Source organism: Uloborus diversus, chromosome 4 (assembly GCF_026930045.1).
Source record: "Uloborus diversus isolate 005 chromosome 4, Udiv.v.3.1, whole genome shotgun sequence".
Lineage (NCBI taxonomy): Eukaryota > Metazoa > Arthropoda > Arachnida > Araneae > Uloboridae > Uloborus > Uloborus diversus.
The window spans coordinates 143,169,695-143,190,806 of record NC_072734.1 but is presented as its reverse complement, the minus strand read 5'-3'; the positions used below and the strand labels follow the sequence as shown (position 1 = coordinate 143,190,806).

The following is a 21,112-nucleotide window of genomic DNA, read 5'->3' as shown; positions in this document are numbered from 1 at the left end:
CGTTCTCTCCTACAATACAAACGACTCATATCATCTTTTCAATAGATTATCTGTGATTTTCAGATGGAAAAGATATAAAAACTACCTTGCAGTTCAGTGAAAGCTGAAATAGGAACGAAATTTGAAGTGGAATCAGAAAATTGAAGTAAGTAAAAATATTTCCCCTTCCACTTTTGATAAGCTATAAAACTTACATTTATATTTTGTTAGTTTTATGCAAAAATATTGGAAAACAAAGCGTTTTAATGTCTTTTTAGTACCACACTTTCTAGTATATATTTCTTTCCGGAAAAAAATTATTTTGTTCAAATAAAATCTAACATAATATGTGTAAGTATTGTCCGCTAAAACAGTTTTAATTATGTAAGACGTTCAGAAAAAAATTCAAATGAAATTTTTAATGCATATCGTATTTTTTATAATTGGGGGAGGGGTTACGTTCTTCAATATCTCAAGTATAGAAGAAAGTGTTGGGTTCATGAAAAGTTTATGTTTTTGAATGTTCATGGATTTATTCTTTTTGACGGAGTTGAATCCATCGAGAACAATTTAAACTATTTTTCAAAACTTTCTGTCAGTGTGCGTGTGTCTGAACGATTATTTGGCCACTGGAACTCAAACTGAAATGCATTGAATTGGACAAAATTTGGTACATGTATCACACAGGCCAAATAAAGGGTCCTCATCTATAATTATAATCTATTTTGAGATGTGCTCCTTCCATTCTTTGTGTGTGATATACAGGGTGTTCCGTTTTAACCTGCAAGACCTTTATTTTCGCAAACGTTATTTCCTAGATGTATACATCCAATTGTAAAAATGTTCAAAATCAGATTCAGAGTTGAAGATATTGAAAGTTTGAAGTGAAAATAAAAATAAGTCAATAAATACAAAACTTAACATTTTATACGGGCCTCAGGTCCCCTAACTGATATCAAGAGAAATAATTTCGATTGAAAACTATTACCGACACAAAAAACTTGACATTTGTGCGATCAAAACTCAAGGAGATATTCCATTTCTAAGTTTTAAGGGACCATGCAGAAGATGAGATTGGAACTTATCGCCCTTTCAGAAGAATGACATGTCGTCAAAGTAAGAAAAACAAGGTATTTTTATTTTTCATTGCTATTCAAAATAAGTGCAAATGTCATGTCGTGATACGCAAAAACACATTACTAAACCTCGAACAATCTCAGAAACCACGCTCTATGCACACATATCAGTTTAAACACTTGTTAACCGCTGTATTTTCCCCCAAAAGGTGTTATTGACGACGAGTGAAAAGTGGCCAAAGTCACAAAACGCAGCGTTTCATATCTCGCTGAATATTGGGCGTACCAGTTTCAAACTTTTTTTGTTGGAATTATTTTTCAATGGAGATTTTTTTATACTTACTGATTTACTTTTTATACTTACCCTAGGTCCCCTTTTTGACATCTTTATTCTCACTTCAAACTTACAATATCTTAACCCTGCATCTGATTTTGAACATTTTTGCAATTGGAAGTATATATCTAGGACTAACGGTTGCGAAAATAAAGATCTTGCAGGTTAAAACGGAACAACCCTGAATACCGCCGTACGAATTGAAACTTATTTGTTTTTTGTTGGCAGTCGTTTAGAATTTTTTAGAGGGGGTACTGTAATTGGATGTTCTTTTCGTGAAGTATGCCCTGCAAAACATTTAAGTGTAAGGAATCAAACAGAATTGGGTTTTCAGGTGGACCTCAATGAAAACAATATTTGTTTGAGCTCTTGAATCACTCATTGAGATATAAAGTAGTCTAGTTCAACAAGAAAATGTTTTATTTTGTTCCCAGTTTGATTCGATTATCTCCAAAAACAAATCAGCTCATGTTCCTGCTAGTTTCTACAAGATACCAATTTTGGCTTGAACTCTTTAATTATTTCTTGAGAGATAGTAGTATTTGACCAGCACAAATTCACCCGACTCTCCATGCATGAATCAAAGAAAATATTATTAGGTTTAATTCATTACGTTTTGAGTTTGAGCGATCAGAAAAAAAAACCCTTCTTTTAAACCCTTCTTTTCAGACGTGTTTCGAAAAAAAATGTAACTAACACATATAACATCCCATCAAATGTGTAAATTCATCAAAAGCGAAAACCGAAACATTTCTCGAGTCATTTGCTATCTCCAACATTTTGGACATTGAATAAAGTAAAAATATGTTCAAGAAAAAACTTTCAAGTTTAATGTTCAAACTAAAAAGGGTTAAGGAGTGCCGAACATATTAGTTTTATTGTAGCTATTTATATGTTTCAAGAGAAAGTCATTTTGCTACAAAGAAGTATTGTTTCTTAAAATACGTATCAACAAATGAGTGGTTTAAAAGTAGATGTATGGCGAAAGGCATTCTCGTTTTCTCGATATCAGTTTTTTATCGCCAGAGGCCTTGAAATGTCAGATTATTGAAAGGGCCTCATTGGTCTTTTGCATTTTTTTCTTTCGTACAGTATTTACTTTCATCTATAGTAGAAATTATTAGAAAGTGAAGACATTTATTTTGCTGTTTGTTCATAGAGTGGTGCTACGGTTAGTTTATCAAACATTCGCTGATATTTTTGTTCTTCAGTTTTGAATATACTGATTTCAAGAAAACCATTTCAAATCTGTCACTCCCCCCCCCCCCCCAAAAAAACCACACACACACACATGCAAACACACAAATAAATAAACATTCATCGAGATTTCGTGAATTAATAAAAAAAACATCTAAACCAGCATTGTTTCTCAAAATTCTGGATGTATGCATGCATGAATGCAGGACTGTGCAGCAATTTAAAATATATTATAAAAAATATTTACCTAACAGAAAAAAAATCATTCGAATCATGTAATCAATCGGAACTTGCAGCGTAGATGAGAAAAAGGTATATCGAATATCATTTACACTTAGATTAGTAACTTAGCTAGTTTTTAGGTTAAAATCCCCAAGTCCCCATGAGTACTTACTATACAACTTTTATGAACTGTCAGTAGCAAAAAAGAAAGTGTCAAAAATATATTATAAAGAGCAAGAAAACTAAACAATATTTGAAATCGGTCTTTTAGTTATTGCCAAAAACAGTGGAAAAAAGAGGTAATTATAAAGTTAATTTGTTTATGATATGTATGGTAAATAAATGTTAACAAACTAATTTCAAAGCTAAACTTACGCTATGTGGATTACGCTTTTAAACCGATCATTTGACTATTTGAAATGTTATGGTTAAATTTATTTACAAAACTAGCCGTATTTTTTACCTGACTGCGCGTGCACGATGCAAAGGAGAGTAATGTGTTTATGAGTCTATGTATGTATGTATGTATGTTTGTTTGTTCCTATGTGGTGCTGTAGAGGTTAAACGCCTTGGCCAATTTTGATGATTCGTCAATCGATTGGTCTTAACCTTGGGAACGTCACTAAACATATAACAGTAATAAAATTCACCATATCAACAACCAGTCGTCAAATTGTTATTTTGGGATCGTGTCGCATGCTACCTGCGTGCGACTCAGCGTGCAACAAGTGCAGGTAGTGTTTTCACTGATAGAATTTTTTGTTCGCGTCTACTAATTCAATTTTGATCTGTAAAATGTTGCATTTGTTTCTGTCGTGATTCAGGGGACTAAATTTCGCGACGTGTACTTTCTTGACGAGACTGTTTTAGTTTTGCGAGAAAGATCTGATACGACGATCCCGAACTCGCGTCATTATAAGTTACACAGGCTGTGGTTGACTAAAGTTCGCGCATTTCAGCTAAAGATCAAGCATATGTATTTCAAAGCCGAGTTAGGTCCCTAGAGGGACTAATAATCAGAAATTTAGACCACCGTAAGTTACTTAATAATCCTCACGATTTAAACCCTCTCAATAAAATGACACACATATAAGACAAATCAGAAATTCAAAATCAGAATAGAAGGATCAACAATCGGGGCCCATTTAAATTTTACGAAGTTCCTTGATTGGTTAAAAAGAAATGGACCCTGACTGTTCATCCTTCTATTTTGCATTTGAATTTATGATTTGTCCTATGTGTGTACCGATAATAAAACTATTTCAATGGTGTAGTTATTCACTAGTACTTAATAACATTCTAAACTACTGGGCTTATATATTTTTCTTTTCAGTTTTTTCGGATATTTCCCAGTAGGGTTTTTTGTTTCTAGTTACTTAGTGTATCATTATTTGGCAGTAATTAAGGAGCAGAATAAGTAATTCAACTTTATGATTAATATTGCTTCGTGTACAGGATCTGTAGAACTTCGGCCGCAATTGAAAGCTACACAAAGCTTTTCGTGTAGTTTCTCAATTTCGTCACTCTATCCGTTTCTGTTCCTAAAAGACAAATTCACACCGCTTGATGAGTGTCGGCACCATAAATCTTCAAATTACGTTTCCAAACTATATTTTACATACTTAAAGAAGTTTTACATCAGCAAAAGTTTTCGATTGTCAAATTTCACCTGGAACTCGCTTAAAGTTATACTAAATAATTTTCTTTACTAATAATAAAGCTGAAAGTCTCTCTGTCCGGATCTCTCTCTGTCTTTCAGGATCTCTGTCAGGATCTCTGTGACGCGCATAGAGCCTAGACCGTTCAGCCGATTTTCATGAAAATTGGCACAAAGTTAGTTTGTAGCATAAGGGTGTGCACCTCGAAGCGATTTTTCGAAAATTCGATTTTGTTCTTTTTCCATTCCAATTTTAAGAAAAATTTTCCGAGCAAATTATTAAACGTGGAATAGTAAATTACGAAATCATCATAACATGGAACCGTAACATGGGCGAGCCATTTAACATAGCAAATTGGCGAGAAATTCATCATCCATTATTTGTAAATATACATGCGAACCAAAGGACCTTTTTAGCACAATAAAACCAAAATAGCAACATAAATCCTAGGAACTGAAATTAGCTGCAAGCAAAGGTGACATCATTGATTCGGATCCAGTTGGCGATACATTATCAAATTTAATATGTAGCCAAAAATAAGGTATCGAATCTAGTGTCCGTTTGGCGATATTTTGCCAAGGCAAAAAGCATCTCGCATTGCTATATAGTATTGAGTATATAGCAATTGCTATATAGTATTAGAGCTGCAAGCAAAGGTGACATCATTGATTCGGGTCCAGTTGGCGATACATTATCAAATTTAATATGTAGCCAAAAATAAGGTATCAAATCTAGTGTCCGTTTGGCGATATTTTGCCAAGTCAAATAAGCATCTCGCATTACTTTATAGTATTCATTTACATACAAATAAAATCCGTATTACCTACTTTCTACATTTTAAACTAAGTTATTTAAAATCTTCTTCTAAAGTTTCAGCATTTCTTCTCGCATTTTTTTGAGCAATCACGATTGCTTATTGTTCTCACTTGACAGTCCTTGACATTACGGTTCCTTTTTCAGCTTGGACCAGGGCTGCAGCACCACCGTCCACCGGCGGCGGCGCGGCTGGTCCTGAGCACTGTCCCCCGGAATCCACTTTTGCTGGGCGGTGGCTTCCATGTCCTACACACGCATGGTCATATACACTCCCCTACGTGCGCACGCCTTTACACACATACACACGCCTACGTGCACACACGTAAGCCTACACACACAACTATACACACGTAACCACCCAGGAGGAGGGACATGCTTGGGGGGGGGAGCCGTTTCTAGAAACAATAACTCTAACCAGTAGGGTCTTGTCGCAACTCGTGATTGCGAAAAACATAATTTGAATTCAAAGTTTCGGAATTCAAATTAGAATTAATTGGGGGAAGTAGGTCACAGATTTTCTTTTCTTTTTTTTTTAATTTATGTACAGCACACCTTCTACTACTTTTACGACTGCAGCACTTCTAACAGCAGACAGAAATTTAAATGATGAATTAAATGCATGAATCATTGTAATTTTTGAGTGACAAACGAAGAAGCATAAACTGGGGCATCAGAAATATTTGAATCATTAACTCAATGAGTCGTCCACAAATGGCGTCCCAGATTCACGGGGAGTGGACAACGGGGGGGGGGGAGGGATGCTAACAAGAATTATTATCACAGGCATTTTTTCATAGTAATATGTTATTATAACGTGACGTGTGACAAACGGATGGGAGAGGTTGAGGCTAAGTGTGACACTTTGAGACAAAAGGGAGAGAGATCAAATGATTCAGTGAGAAGCAAAGGGATGCAAGTAGCAAAATTAAAAATCTGGAAATAACCAGTACACTTGGTAGATGAACCTCTTCTGTGTCTTGGGGCAAGAGATAGTACTAGTAGCCCTGGTAGTTGCTGTTATACAGCATGATTTAGAAAAAAATTTCAATGAAAGTCTACCTAAGATGTAATCTTTAAACGCGTTGTACTCAAAACTGGAAAATGTCCATTTAATCCCTTTGCTTCTCACTTCCTCAAATATATATATATATATATATATATATATATATATATATATATATATATATATATATATATATATATATATATATATATAAACCTTTAATTAACTTGTTAAAGCATCATATGAAGTAACATATTTCAAAGCAGATAAACACATTCTGCTTGACATCAGTAATTTATATAATGGATCTGAATTCAGATGTTACAACGTTACATGTCACATTAAAAAAAAAAATGAAATTATAAAAATAAAGCAACCCAGCTGAACCCGAACAGTTCAAAAATAAAATTCAGTCATGACAGGGAGTTACAAGCAGTGAAGGCTTTCGATTATAACATTTGTCCAATTGGAGTGCTCTTACATTGGCTTGACCTTAGTCGATATCCGCCCACGATTAGAACAACTCTCAAAGAAGTGTAAAACTACGCCGCGAGAAAAGAAGGAATTAAAGAGCTCTGTTTAATTTTGACACTGAAGAACAACTCAAAAAGGAAAATCACTCAATTTTCTCAAAAGTCTCTCGTTGCGAAGTAAGTTTATTTAATCTATCTTCCTTCCTTCGTCAAGGATATACAATGTCATGCACATTTATTCATAAAAAAGATACGTAGTCAATTGTTTTACATATTCGTGTGAAATATACATTGTCAATTCAAGTTTTTGCATAGATTAAAAACTTATGCTTGTTTTAACATTTTTTAATTGCTGGATTACGATTTTATTTTTGAATTGCTTCTTTATATATTTGTAATTTAACATTGCAAGTTTGAATTTCAGAAGCAACAAATTGTGAATGATATTGTTTCTGAGAAGTAGGAATCGGTTTGGTAAACACGAATATTTTTTAAGTAGTGCTCTTTAATTTTTCTTGACGAAATTAAAAACGGTTATATAGATAAGTAAAGAGTTGGTTTTAAGATATTTTTCAGACGGTTAAATTTTTACGTACATTGCAAAGTGGTTCATTGATGTTAAAAACCATTTCATACAGTTTGATGTTTATAAACCCGTAAAAGTGCCATAAAGCAGAGGTTCACAAAGTCGATCCCATCTCGGACCAGAAAACCTAAAAACTTTGCGCCCCTTCCCCCTCCCTTAAAAAAAAAAAAAAAAAAAAAAAAAACTGTCTTTTTGTGATAAATTTAAATTTTATTTTCTAATGTGTATTTACTTATTGTTCTATAATTTTTATAGGTATGTTTTACAGGCTAGTATTTGTTACTCAAGATTAATATTTTGAACCGAGGATCTTTTCTCGGTATTTTTTAGAGTATGATACTCATTACTTAAGAATAGTATTTTGGGCTGCGCCGGTAAACATTAATTCAAATATCAATGTCTGGAGATAACTGTTATCGAATTATTTCTATTAAAAGTTCACCAGCAAAAAAGAATTTACCGCGAACAAAAAAAAAAATTGTTTTCCATCTTTAAGTCAGATCAACATCAGTTGCATTAACCATGACGTATTGAGATCTTAAATAATAACACGGAACTGTGCAAAGGGTGAACATTTGTGAAGGATCGTCTTTCACAGTAATATTCCATTGTGTCAGTATTAAAGTCGCTTTACGTCAGTATTAAATTCGCATTACGTCAGTATTAAAGTCGCATTATGTGAGTAGTAAAGTGGCATAACCTAAGTATTAAAGTCGCTTTACTTCAGTATTAAAGTAGCTTTACGTCAGTATTTAAGTCACATTGCGTCAGTATTGAAGTCGCTTTATGTCAGTATTAAAGTAGCTTTACGTCAGTATTTAAGTCACATTGCGTCAGTATTGAATTCGCTTTACGTCAGTATTAAATTAGCATTACGTCAGCATTAAAGTCGCATTATGTCGGTATTAAAGTCGCATAACGTAAGCATTAAAGTCGCATAACGTAAGCATTAAAGTCGCATAACGTAAGTATTAAAGTCTCATAACGTAAGTATTAAAGTCGTTTTACGTCAGTATTAAAGTCGCATTGCGCCAGTATTGAAGTTGCTTTACGTCGGTATTAAAGTCACTTTACGTAATTATTAAAGTCGCATTACGTCAGTATTAAAGTAGCATTATGTGAGTATTAAAGTGGCATAATCTAAGTATTAAAGTCGCTTTACGTCAGTATTAAAATAGCTTTACGTCAGTATTTAAGTCACATTGCGTCAGTATTGAAGTCGCTTTACGTCAGTATTAAAGTAGCTTTACGTCAGTATTTAAGTCACATTGCGTCAGTATTGAAGTCGCTTTACGTCAGTATTAATGTAGCTTTACTTCAGTATTTAAGTCACATTGCGTCAGTATTGAAGTCGCTTTACGTCAGTATTAAAGTAGCTTTACGTCAGTATTTAAGTCACATAACGTCAGTATTGAAGTCGCTTTACGTCAGTATTAAAGTAGCTTTACGTCAGCATTCAAGTCGCATTATGTCAGTATTAAAGTAGCATAACGTAAGCATTAAGTCGCATAACGTAAGGATTAAAGTCGTTTTACGTCAGTATTAAATTCGCATTGCGTCAGTATTGAAGTCGCTTTACGTCAGTATTAAAGTCACTTTCCGTAATTATTAAAGTCGCATTACGTCAGTATTAAAGTAGCATCTTCTCTCTTCTCAGACGTATCAATTGGATGAATGATATTGTTTCCTAAATTTAATTGTACCTGAGGTTTTGAGGACAAATCGTAAAAATATATATTCACCAATGCTGTTCCAATGTCCTTAAGTCAATTTCTTTTAACACTTTTCTAGTTACAAAGTGTATAAAGTGCTTGCTCGCACAAAAAAAAAAAGTTATACAGCACTGGGATAAGATGATTGAGTGCTTCGTTAGCTAAATCTCTGAATATGGACTGGACAAGAAACCAAAACTGATATCATTCATTTTCTCCTTTGCAAATAACTCCCCGTCCCAATTTGTGGTTGATTTGATTTCAACAATTTTTATTTATTGTGAACACTTATCAGGCTTTCTCCATGGACTTCTTAGTATGAGCTAGCTCAGAGGCCCGTGGAACATCCCTTGAGAAACTCTGCTCTAAAATGTTTCATATTTTTATTAATTATTGAGCTTTTTTAATTATGTTCCATTCATATGAGAAACACATACACGCACATATAAACACATATTATAAAAATCAGCTTTAAAAGTACACATAAATATAGTATTAAAACATAAAGCACATAACATTCAGACTTGTGTAACTATTAGTTAAGAAGACGGTAAGAAAACTCGCTAAATGCGTGTTTAGTAGGAGGGTTTTACACATGTCTTTCAAAAGCTCACTTTTTTACACGTAAAAATAAATTCTTTGTTACCTAAAAGCATGTGCCCTTAATTCATTTTCACTTTGTTCTTGAACTATACTAGCAAAAACAGGTAAACGTTTTACTTCTAATATAGCATCTTACTTGTTCAAAACAGATAACACCAGAGATGTTAACATCAATTTTTCTGAGGGTTCCGGTAATCCATTAAGCACAGTAAGTGCATGCGATCATATACATAATATGTCATAATATGATTTTTTTTGAAGCTTGAGGGTATACGCAATATGTCTAAAAAATGCTTGAGAGTATACGGCGTATATGGAGTATACCCTATGGAAACACCACTGGATAACACCACACATTGTCAGTTATATTGATGTAGAAATAATTGAATGTAAGTCACGATACCAATAATGTTTTTTAACAAACATTTGTTTCGATATTTTAAGACGAAAATATTATTTTTAAACGTAGGCGTGAGGTCAAAGAAGAGTTATTTACATACGTATCTAATCTCAGTCGGCCTTGAAACGTCAAAGGCCTCAACTGATTCCCCTTCTACGTTATCTCTTATACATCAGTAACGATAATGCTTTCCACGTGTAAAGAAAGCTTATTGTGCATAGGTAAGTTCTCTAAGTGTAGCTTTATTAAACTATTCAGAAACTGTACTTGATTTTTTTTTTTTTAAGAATTGTGAGTGGTCATTTAAAAGGAAAATTTTGTCACACGAAAGATTAGGAATGCTTTAACTCTTAATTGTATAGATGTTGTCTTACATCCCAAAAGAATTGTACGTTTACATTCAAACGTTTTGCAATGTTTACGATTATGGTTTTTTAAGTAGGAAAATGTTGGGCAAATGAAATAATTAAGATGGCTGAGCTTTTTCAGAATGAAAAAATTGGAAACTTGTTTTGAAAATTGCAGTGCATGAAGAAAGAATGTTGCATTTTAAAATAAAACTTGCATTGAAACAGTATTTTTCATTTTTGGCAGTAAATTTAAGCGCTCAAAAAAAAAAAAAAAAAAGCAGAAATTTTTCACTTTTTTCTTCCTGGAGCAAAGTGAAAAAAAAATATTTTTCCAGTGAAATATTTTACTATTCAACTATAAAAAAAATGTTTGATTAAACGAATCAATAATTAAAAGGTTTTACCAATAAATGAAAAGACACTAAAACAAAAAACAAAAAAATAAGCAAAGTAATTTATTAACACATGAAGAAAAATAAATGATTGAGTAAAAGTGAAAGACTTGGAAAATAAGTGAATGAATGAATAAATAAGTGAATTACAGAATGAAAAAAAAAGAAATAATTAATAAATGTATAAGTAGGTTATTTAGTAAATAATTAAGTGAGTAAAAAAAACTATTTCACTTTGCTCCGAATGTACTTGACTTATTGTATAAAATATTTAAAATACAAATAATCTTAATATTAACTAAATAAATACTTCGCCTAATATAAGAAAGTCTCAGTTAATATTTAAAATGCTAATAACAAGAACTTTATCATTTTATAATAAAAATAATAATTTTTGACTTTCACCAAAATATTACATTATGAATATAAAATTTTGAAAATAGCCTCTATTATCATATGCTTTAATCTTCGTCGGTATTGTTTTCCTGGCTGGAATAGATTCCATGTGCTACTATATAGTTAAAATATTATCAGATAAGTGGCGCTAAAAGCAGATTAAATATTTCTCTATTTCACTTTGCCCCATATTCCCCTACATATGTTTCGCGTAATGTTGCAGTTGTATTTGTATAAGTAAACAATACAAAAATCATTTTCTGCTAAATTTTTGTGGAGTGCGCAAGAAATAATGTTGTGGTTGCATATACCCCACCTCATCACTAAAATTGCAAAAAAATACCTCAGCAGCTAAAAATTAAAATAAGCCTTAAAGAGCAGTATTTTTTATAACATGCGTGTGATATTGGGAATCTCAATCATAACCGTATAAACAGGGGCGTTCCTATCACATGGGTGGTTATTTTTGGTGTCGTTGAAAAAAAAAAACTCTCATCGGCGCAGCGAGAGGGTTTTTGAGGGCCAAATCTTTAGTACTTTTGCACAAAACATTTGAGGAATGCCGTAAACTGTGATTCCGTTAAAAAAAAAAAGATGAAATTTGGTAACTTTAGTAAGTTTTAAAGTATCTCAAAGCTTAAGTTTATCAAATATATTTTTGAAGCTATCCCACTTACGTAATATGCAACAGTCATCGCCAAATTCAATCACATTATTTTTTCCAAGTCTTTAAGTTTAGAGCTATCCGAAGTATTAATTTTATCGAAGCCTTATTCAAAGTGCAAAAAAAATGTACCAACTTTTAACTTACTGGCTTTAGTTCTAAACTCTACCAAACTTAAACTGTATTAATCCTTCTATTGATAACTGCGTCAGTAGCGTAAGAACCAGTTTAATGTAAAGCATTATAAGTCTTTCCTAAAGCATTATTAATTGAACTTGAGTTCAACTTATTCTCTTTCCTTCATAATAATCGTATCTACCTTTATCACATCCAAAGCATTACTGAAACCACTCGAGTTTAATTTACTTTTATAAATCTTCTCCATTGTAACAATCATGTCTACCTTTATTACATCAGTCTTTCCAGACAATCATTTCTACAAATTTTATATGCTGTAAATACAGTGTCTGAAGTACACTTAATTCACTTTTATAAACACTTTCCATTGTTATACTCACATCTACCTTCAACGCATCACTCTTTCCAGACAAATCGTTCTGTAATAAGAATAAGTTTCTAAACGATCTGAAGCAATTTTAACCCTCTATACATTTATATAGAGGGTCTATATTTTTATTTATTTATTGGCATGCACAGAATCTAAAAGAGTAACGAGTTTGGCACATATGAGGTGAACTTTTGCTCTTAATGTTTTTCTATTTTCAAATTAAGTTTGACTTTCTTCCGTAAATAGTAACTTGTTTCAGAACCAACAATCAAAATGTCAACAAAAAATGATTCCCCTATAGAGAAATATGATGATGAAATATGATGTAACCTCATCAGAGTCATGGTGGACAGTAGAAGGTTAATTCAATGCAAAGTATTATTATAATTGTCTTTCTTTCGTGCCATAACAATAATCATACATAATTTTTAAAATATCAATTTTTTCAGGTATTTAATCCCGAAACACATATAAAAATGCTCCAAAGTCTTTCGGATTTCCCACCATATTCGTTGGTCATTGCTGGAGCAACTCTTCTGCTGACGATTCTGTACTTCATTCGGAAAAACAGCAACGTGCTACCTGGCCCAAGAGGTCTTCCTTACTTTGGACTGTTTCCTGGGCTGACCCATGACGGTTGTCACTTGCAACTTCAGGAATACACCCGTAAATATGGAGACGTGTTCAGTTTCACCTACATGGGCAACCTCTTCATCCATCTTGGGACTGTGAAGGCAATGCGAGAGGTCCATGTGCAGAAATCTGATTGCTTCGAAGAGAGGTTCACCCGCTTCAGCATATTGACTTATTTACTTTCAAAAGGTAGGAATAATTCTTCAATATTATTTGGAGAGGGAAATATTATGTAAAGTCATATTAAAGCCATTTATTACTTAAAAAGCATTAGTAGCATTTTTGTAAACTATGTAAAAAACCTTTTAACGGAAATACTTTAGAAGTTCCATGTAGAATTAACCATCACAAAAGCTTTTTAACCAGAAGTTTAACTTGTAGGTGTTTGATGTGTGATATGAATCTGCCCGTATGCATTTCTAAGCTTCTAATTCAAATCTATTTTGTAACACCATTTTGCTATTGCATTTCTCGAAAAGTAAATTTTCCTTTCACATTAAATTGATCTCCACTCATAATTCAATTGCCGTTCTGACACTGGAAAATTTACGAACTCACCCGTGGTAGATAATATTAGATATCTATAGTTTGAAAAAATGAGGCGCTGTACGTAACTCTAAAAATGTTAAATTTAGTCATTTAACCTGCTAGATTATGAGATTTTAAGTGTCGTAAGAACATGAAAGAGTAATTTTGAGTTCTGTTTGAAATCTTTCTTTTCTCGTTATGCAGGAGTTGCGATGACAAATGGCGAACCTTGGAAAATCCTTCGAAAATTTTTCGTTCAGAACTTCAAAGAATATGGAATGTCATCTTTAAAAGACACCACAGATGGTCCAATTTACGAATCTCTGGTGAAAACTATTGAAGATATTCGTCAGAAAAAGGGACAATCCTTCAACGTTATCGACCTTCTGGTTGAGAGGTGCAGTGGCATAATAAAAAAGATGATTTTTGGCATCGATGGCGTAACAGGCGAGGAGTTGCGGATCTTGAACGAAACGTATGCAGTTGCCCTTGATGGAATGACGGGAAATAAAATGATGTTCATTGGACCATTTGGAAAGTAAATATTTTCATCTACTTTCTAATTATTAGAGTGTTTATAAAATTTGGCGAGAATAAATAAAATTTAGCTAAGAAAAGATGTTTCGATTTATGCATAATTAATAACTAATTTTAATTGGTTTCTTACAGATTGATTTTTCGCACTTTACCTTCTTACCGTATAGCTATTGATCAGCATAGAATTATGAGCACTTTATTGTATAAAATTTGTCGAAGAATAGAATTAAATTTCGACGGTGAACACCCCACGAATATGATCGAGAACTTTTACAGAGAAAGAAAAATAAGGCAACAGAAAAAAGACCCCACTGCAAAGCATTTTACAGGTAATAATTTTTTGTTCGTTACTTTGAATGTATCATGATGCTATAAAAAATCCTGAATATAAAGAAAAATTTGAAATAAATCAGTTTTTCAAAATGCAGATTCTAGTTCTTCTGGGTTTGAAATTCAATTGTTCGCCAATATATACCTCGATTACATCTACGGAATTAATAAAAACTATGGGGAAAACCAATCTCGCTTTGTTCGCTAACCCCTGTGCTAGATCGTGTAGTGGAATGCACTCATCAACGGCCGCCGTCCGTGGCAGCATGGAATTTGGCGACAGATTTGGAGAGCATTTAGCGACAATTTGCTTTAGCAGCAAAGCTGTTTCTTAAGGATTATACGAGAATTCATGAACATTTTAAGCTGCCGAAGCAATTTTCTTTCAAGTATTTCAATGAAAGAGGCGTCATTAAAGTTTTAATGACGCCTCTTTATTCCAAGATAATCTCTCTCTTTACGCCTCTTTATTCCAAGTTTTTATTTCAAGATAAATATTTAAAAAAATAATAGCAAGAATGCTTACTAAGGACATGGTATTTGATTGCGCATACTTCATGTGATCAAAATTGATGGTGTTACAGAGAGAACCCATAATACACGATATCTGGTCAGTTTCAATTGTTCCAGGTAAAACTGGAGCGAAAATGAAGCATTAAATCGCCAATATATGAGGGAGGAAAAATATTCACACTCAGGGGATTACCTATAAGATAAAAACTTTTGTAACCGATTTGTTTCCCTCAATCACGCTAAATATCTTTATTTTGTTAAAAAATTCTTTCTCTCTAGCTTCTCTCTAGATATTGGTATTTTATTTTAACTGCTAATAATCTGTCCTTTATTTTATTTCTTCATCATTCACTTAAAACAGTAATGATAATGGTGGTAGCTTCTACAGGGAAAGAAAAATAACGCAACAGAAAAAAGACCCCACAGCATTGCTTTTTACAGGTAATAATATTTTTTTACGATTCAGTAAGTTATTTTAAAATGCATCATGATGCGAGAAAAAATTCTGAAATACAAAGAAAAACTCGAAACAAATAAGTTTTTTTTTTCTTTTTAATCTAGATTTGAGATCTTGATTTGGAAATCAATTGTACACCAATACATACTTCAATTAAATCTACATAAATAATACAAACTAGGGGTCACTAAACCAAGTTCGCTTCTTTCGCCAAACCACGTACTCGCTCGTAAAGCGCCAACAGCACGATTACTGACCATAGAAATTATTTAATCAACAGGAAAATAAACTCTGTCCATTGCAAACAAAGAGCCTTAAGGATTTACTTTCCTAAATGAATCTCTGATTCCAAACTGAGCATCATGACAAACACTAATGCCATACATAACTTAATAACCTTTCACAAAAAGAGCTTCAAATATTTACTAGCCTGAATGAATCTATGATTCTGAACTTTAAGTTATGACAAACATCAAGACTTTTACAACAGATATTTTAAGTGCAGATTGTTGTGTATAGGTTACTTGATAAGAACGCCAGCATGACAAAAAAAAAAAAAAAGACTCCACACAAGTTCCTCTCACATGGGCTCATGACATTAAAAAGATCTTCCTGAACTTATTTCCTTTTATCAATCTTTTTAAAAATATATTTAATGTAGCCCTAATAGATTTTTATGTAGTCCCTTCCATGTTAAAATAACTCATGGGGTCCTTTGCTGACATTCTCATCAAGTAACCTATCCACAATAATCATTATTTAAAATACTTGTTACAATGGCTTTGGTGCTTATCAAAGCAGCTTAGAATCAGAGATTCATTAAGCAAGTGTAGGAACTAATGCTGGTTATTTTTGAAAAATTTGTTTTCATAAAATTGTATGACAGGCATGTATGTTTATCTTAATTAGTTTTGAAGAAACATTATATATTTTTTCTTAGATGAAATGTTGGTAGAATCGTTATCACAGTTTGTTGGAGATGGCATAATTTCTGTATCGTACTTCATCGGTTGCCTCCTGTATGCACTGGTACATCATCCTGAAGAACAGGATAAGTTGTATGAAGAAATCAAAGAAGTTGTTGGGTTTGAACGTTTGCCAACGTTGGAGGATCGCAGTCGAATGCCGTATACCAACGCTTTCCTCTACGAATGCATAAGAACGTCCAATATGTTTTCCATATTTCCAAGCTTAGAATGCACCAGTAAGTACTGAACTTAATTCGTCAGGTCCATTAATGCCTTTTACTTGTCGATTTTTTACGGAATTAAAATTTAACTTGCATGTTGTGTATCACTTTACGTATTGTTTTGAAAGACTTACAGCAGTAAAATTTTCGTACTTGCTAGCCATTTAAATATATGTGTAGCCTATTTAAGAAAATATTCGCTAATGAAAATTTTGAATTCATTTGATTTCAAAAATTAAATTATTCTCCGGAGGGTTCAATTTTCTTAGTTTTACAGGATCCTAATGTCTATAATCAATTGCTCACTGTGAGACTTTAGAAAATATTTTTGTTTTTAAGAAAACATCTGGACTCTAGTTCTTGTTAGTATAAACAGCTAATTTAAGGGGTTTTTTTCTTTCTTGCAGAAGAAACCACGGTAAGAGGATACAGAATCCCTAAAGGCTCAATTACGCTTCTGAATTTTTGGTCTGCAAATCAGGATCCAGAAACTTTCCCAAATCCTTCCAAATTTGACCCACAGCGTTTTATAACGAATCCTGGGCAGCCAAAGCAGGAATTACCAAATATTTTTGGTGTTGGTAAGATAAATGTTTATTTTTCTTCATTTTATTTTTGCACAATGACTTTTCGATGTTCCGTTCTTCTAGTTATTTAACAAAATTTGACAAAGGTTACAAACCAAAACTGGACAAATAATTTATCCATTATGGACCATAAGCTTTCTGCTAGAGCATAGGCGCATTTTATACATAAAACTATTAAAAGTCACGTTTTGTAAAATTGTTTTAATAGATTTTGCGTAAATCGATGGACATTTGTGTCTTTAAAGTCCATGAGAGATTCAAAGCGACAGTTATTTTCCAAAATTTGATTGATTTATTGCACAACTAAAAAATATTTGGGTAACCAGAAAAGTTACTTTTATTCAAAATAATAGAGGAATCTTGAATAAACACATACGCATAACATTATGAATACGATACTTTCAACTGATGTATTTCTTTTGCAATGTTTTCAAAATAAAATGACTGTGTATTTTTTAAACAATAAAAAAAAAATTCTTGTTAATGTTAAGATTCTGCGTACTCGATAACATGAAAAGGGTAATAATTTTTTAATTGTTTGTGTTAGTTCATTTATAAAATTAATTTGGAACTTAGTGGACATATATGTCATGCGGTACTCAAAGAATTAAACGAAGCTTCTGAGTCATGAAAACAGCTCTCAGGGTCAGCTTTCAAGAGTATTACTTTGGCTTGACATTATTTGAAGAAAACAGGTGGTTATAGTGTAAGTTGACCAAACATTAAGCCAGTAGACATTTTACTGAAGTTTTTTGCTGTATTTTCAGCATGAAGCCAATGAAAGCCAGATTGATAAGCAACTTTTTTAACTAAGAACACTTCCTACTTAACGTGAATTACAGTCAACAAGTAACATAGGGTATAACTTAGAAGTAGAACAAATGAGTACACAGTGTTTAAAAACATTCATTTAGACAGAAAAACTCAAAAAAATGATGATAATTTTGTGGGGCTTCAAGAATTGCATTTAAAATAATACAGTCTGAAAAAGTAAAAAAATGACAAATAATAGAACACAAACATTCCCTTAACCCATCCATAATAAATTTTTCTTCTAATATAATTTTAACGCGAAAAATTAAGACGTTGAAGTTTTATTAAAAAACTCGAATGTCGTAAACAAAGACAACCGATTATCAAAAAGCTAAGTTCCGACTCCTAGCAACTTTTTGTGGATAGTTTCAATGAAGAAAGAACACTTCCACATAATGGTATGTTTATCCACCTGTTTTGAGACTTAAGGCCGACTTAAGGCAAAGTTGACATTTCGACTTTTGGCCAGCTTTTTGGCTCAAATACCCATCCGTGGTTCGTCAAATTGACCGGTAATAGGACCCTTTCCCCAATTTAATACTTCCATGTAATGCAAAAGTGTCACTTCTGTCGTGTCTTTGTCGTTAGACTAAAGTTTTTTTTTTTTTTTTTTTTTGAAAAAGTTACGGGAGGCCGGGATGTTAATTGTGCCAACGAGTCTCCCGACTGAGCCATTAGGTTTTAATACCTTTCGCGTCATGTGATTCTTCGGCTGATGGTCTCAGTGTCTAGTGTAAGTTTGGAAGAATAGCGTTGGACTGTTTTCAAGATAAAACATTTATTTATTTATTGTGTCTACAGCATTATTTTATCTACAGCTGTTGTATATACAGCAAAAGAAAATTTTGTGACCTGCGTTGCAATTGTCATTGCCACTAAGGACATTGAGGTGTGAAAATTTTCCTAACAATATTTAGATACCTATGTTTCGAGCTGTTATTCTATGTATTTCATTTGTTGATCATGATACTATTTCGGAAACTGTTCAGTAAAGTTCAAAATGGCGTAACACGGGGCTAGTTGTGACAAAGTCAAGGAGGCACGTTGTGACAGTGTCACTACTTACCCTGGTCCGTTATCCATCGGAGATGAAAGCGTTGATGACCAAAATGATAGTGAAAATGATAAATATGAAGCTGCTACCAAATCCCGCACTTTCAGCACTACATTTTTGTCAATGATAGTAAGAATGCAGAACGGTCTTCAGAATGGAGAAATCTCATTGAATTAGATGAGTCAATGGCAGTTGACATGAGCATTGTAACAGCGGTAGGTTTTATAGAAAAAAAGACGGGTCACCTATAGAGCTGAAAATCGAAGCACTCCGCTCGTAAATGTTTTAAAACCTGTTATTCTAGAAATCGCACCTTAAAAGAAAATTCAAGCAAAACAAAAGAACGCAAGAAAGACATTGAAGAAGAAAAAGCAAAATTTTAACTGTACGGAAATGCCAAAAAGTGCGTAAAAACCTACACTAACTTTATTTTAAAAAATTGAAGAAAAAGTTACTACGGATAGCTCTAAGGATGATAAAAAATTGATTATGTCTAGTTTGCTGGGAGCAGTACAAAGTTTTTAGACCCGTAGAAGACTGGGTACAATGCATGACACTTAAAAACTGGTCTTATGTCAAATGTATAAAAAAAAACTTATTTTATTTGCATTAACAGCTCATCGGATGTTGAAACAAGCGATGATTATGAGTGATTATAAAAATAGGTAGGCCTGTAGGATATGGGCTTACACATTGTACCAAGTCAAGGATTAATACGGCCAAAAATTAATGCTGGTCTACGTTTTATCTTTCTTGATTACACAGTTTTTTAATGTATCTCCAAAAAAGAGTTCACAAGCGTTAATAATTTAACTCTTTTATTTTCGTTTAAAGTAATATTGAAAACATGAAGGTACCCTTTTTTGTGTTCAGAGCATTATAAATGAATAATTATTTTCATTCTTAACTTAAAATATTACAATATTCCATTTCATTGCATTTCTTTAATAATTTGTACATGTTACAACGTATTTGTATGCGTTCTTTGGGTGTCACAATGTGCCTCAATCATGTCACTACTTGCCCCGCTACGGAGCAAGTTGAGTCAAACTTAGAGAATACACAAATTCCATTTTATGTCATGAGAAACGTTTAAAATGTTGATAATTGTTTTATAAATATATTGCTCAATGCTTACTCTAATGATGTGATGAATTAAATGTTTCTCATCTCAGTTAAAATCTTACTGTAATATCAAAAATGACAAAAGTGTCACTTCTAGCCTTTGGTCTCTGCTATATATAGTGACCTTTTGGAAATGTAATAGGTATTTACAGTCAGTTTTAACTGTAGTCTATTGCCTATTATGGGCAGGCTAATCTTTTCTCTGTGGGACAGTACATGTATGAATATTCTTTTTATTAGTCACATTTTTTTTTTTCTTGTATGTTTTAGAATTTAACAAAAAAGCAGTACACTCAAATCTGTTTTTTTTTTTCTTTTTTTTTGTGCGGCATATGAGAATTTCAATAAAATTGGGTCTCAATTAAAATTTTGAGCGAATTTTTTGTATGCGAGTTTTTTTACGCGGTGCCTATCTACCGCACAAAACAGGTTTCCGAGTAACTGGAGGTGTGTAGTTTTTAACTCTAGTACCTTATCAGGTATTATTTTAAACGTTGTTTAAAGTAGTTGGCAAGAGGAAATAAAACGTCTAAACTTTTGTACTGCAAACAACGGATCTTAATACCAACGTCATATTTTTTTAGGTAAACGTGCTTGCACCGGAGAGCCTTTGGTCATGATGGAGTCCTTCCTTTTCTTGACTACAATCGTCAGGAATTTCCGCATCGCCGAAGTGGCGAATCCAAAAAGCATGGCGTCGATGTTCCTGACGACTGGCAATATGGAGCTAACCTTCTACCCCCGGTCCGAAAAATAACATTCATGTCTCACCTTAATGCAGTCCATTGTTCTCATCTCTTTACTATCATGTCATTGGTTTAAGAAATAAATATTTTAGTGATATTCACAGAATTTGTTTTTATCATTATGTAGTACTTGCAAATTACAATTAGCTCGAACCCTTGAAAAAGTGTATGAACCAGATTATTATTAGTTCTTTTTCTATTACAATTTTAAGAACATTTTACAGGGGCGAG

At 32.9% G+C, this 21,112-nt stretch overlaps 1 protein-coding gene across 3 annotated transcripts; it reads left to right on the top strand.

Moving 5' to 3' along the window:
• Nucleotides 1–43: 43 nt before the first annotated feature.
• On the top strand, nucleotides 44–20,977 carry LOC129221094 (cytochrome P450 2F3-like). 3 transcript variants are annotated; one of them, XM_054855537.1, is made up of 7 exons: nucleotides 44–145; nucleotides 12,819–13,191; nucleotides 13,735–14,068; nucleotides 14,200–14,396; nucleotides 16,308–16,571; nucleotides 16,964–17,137; nucleotides 20,720–20,977. In XM_054855537.1, the coding sequence occupies exons 2-7, from the start codon at nucleotides 12,846–12,848 to the stop codon at nucleotides 20,890–20,892; spliced, it is 1,488 nt and encodes a 495-aa protein (XP_054711512.1). In that variant the 5' UTR covers nucleotides 44–145; nucleotides 12,819–12,845; the 3' UTR covers nucleotides 20,893–20,977. The 3 variants fall into 3 exon arrangements, with proteins under 3 accessions (XP_054711512.1, XP_054711511.1, XP_054711513.1); XM_054855536.1 differs by lacking the exon at nucleotides 44–145 and adding an exon at nucleotides 6,804–6,935; XM_054855538.1 differs by lacking the exon at nucleotides 44–145 and adding an exon at nucleotides 10,239–10,280.
• The last annotated feature ends 135 nt before the right edge of the window (nucleotides 20,978–21,112 follow it).

What these genes read in the sequence shown, in the direction of transcription:
- LOC129221094 (XM_054855537.1), top strand. Translation starts at nt 12,846, where the DNA reads ATGCTCCAAAGTCTTTCGGATTTCCCACCATATTCGTTGGTCATTGCT. An exon ending in GACTTATTTACTTTCAAAAG is followed by an intron (nt 13,192 to 13,734) that starts GTAGGAATAATT and finishes CTCGTTATGCAG; the next exon opens with GAGTTGCGATGACAAATGGC. An exon ending in TCCAAGCTTAGAATGCACCA is followed by an intron (nt 16,572 to 16,963) that starts GTAAGTACTGAA and finishes TCTTTCTTGCAG; the next exon opens with AAGAAACCACGGTAAGAGGA.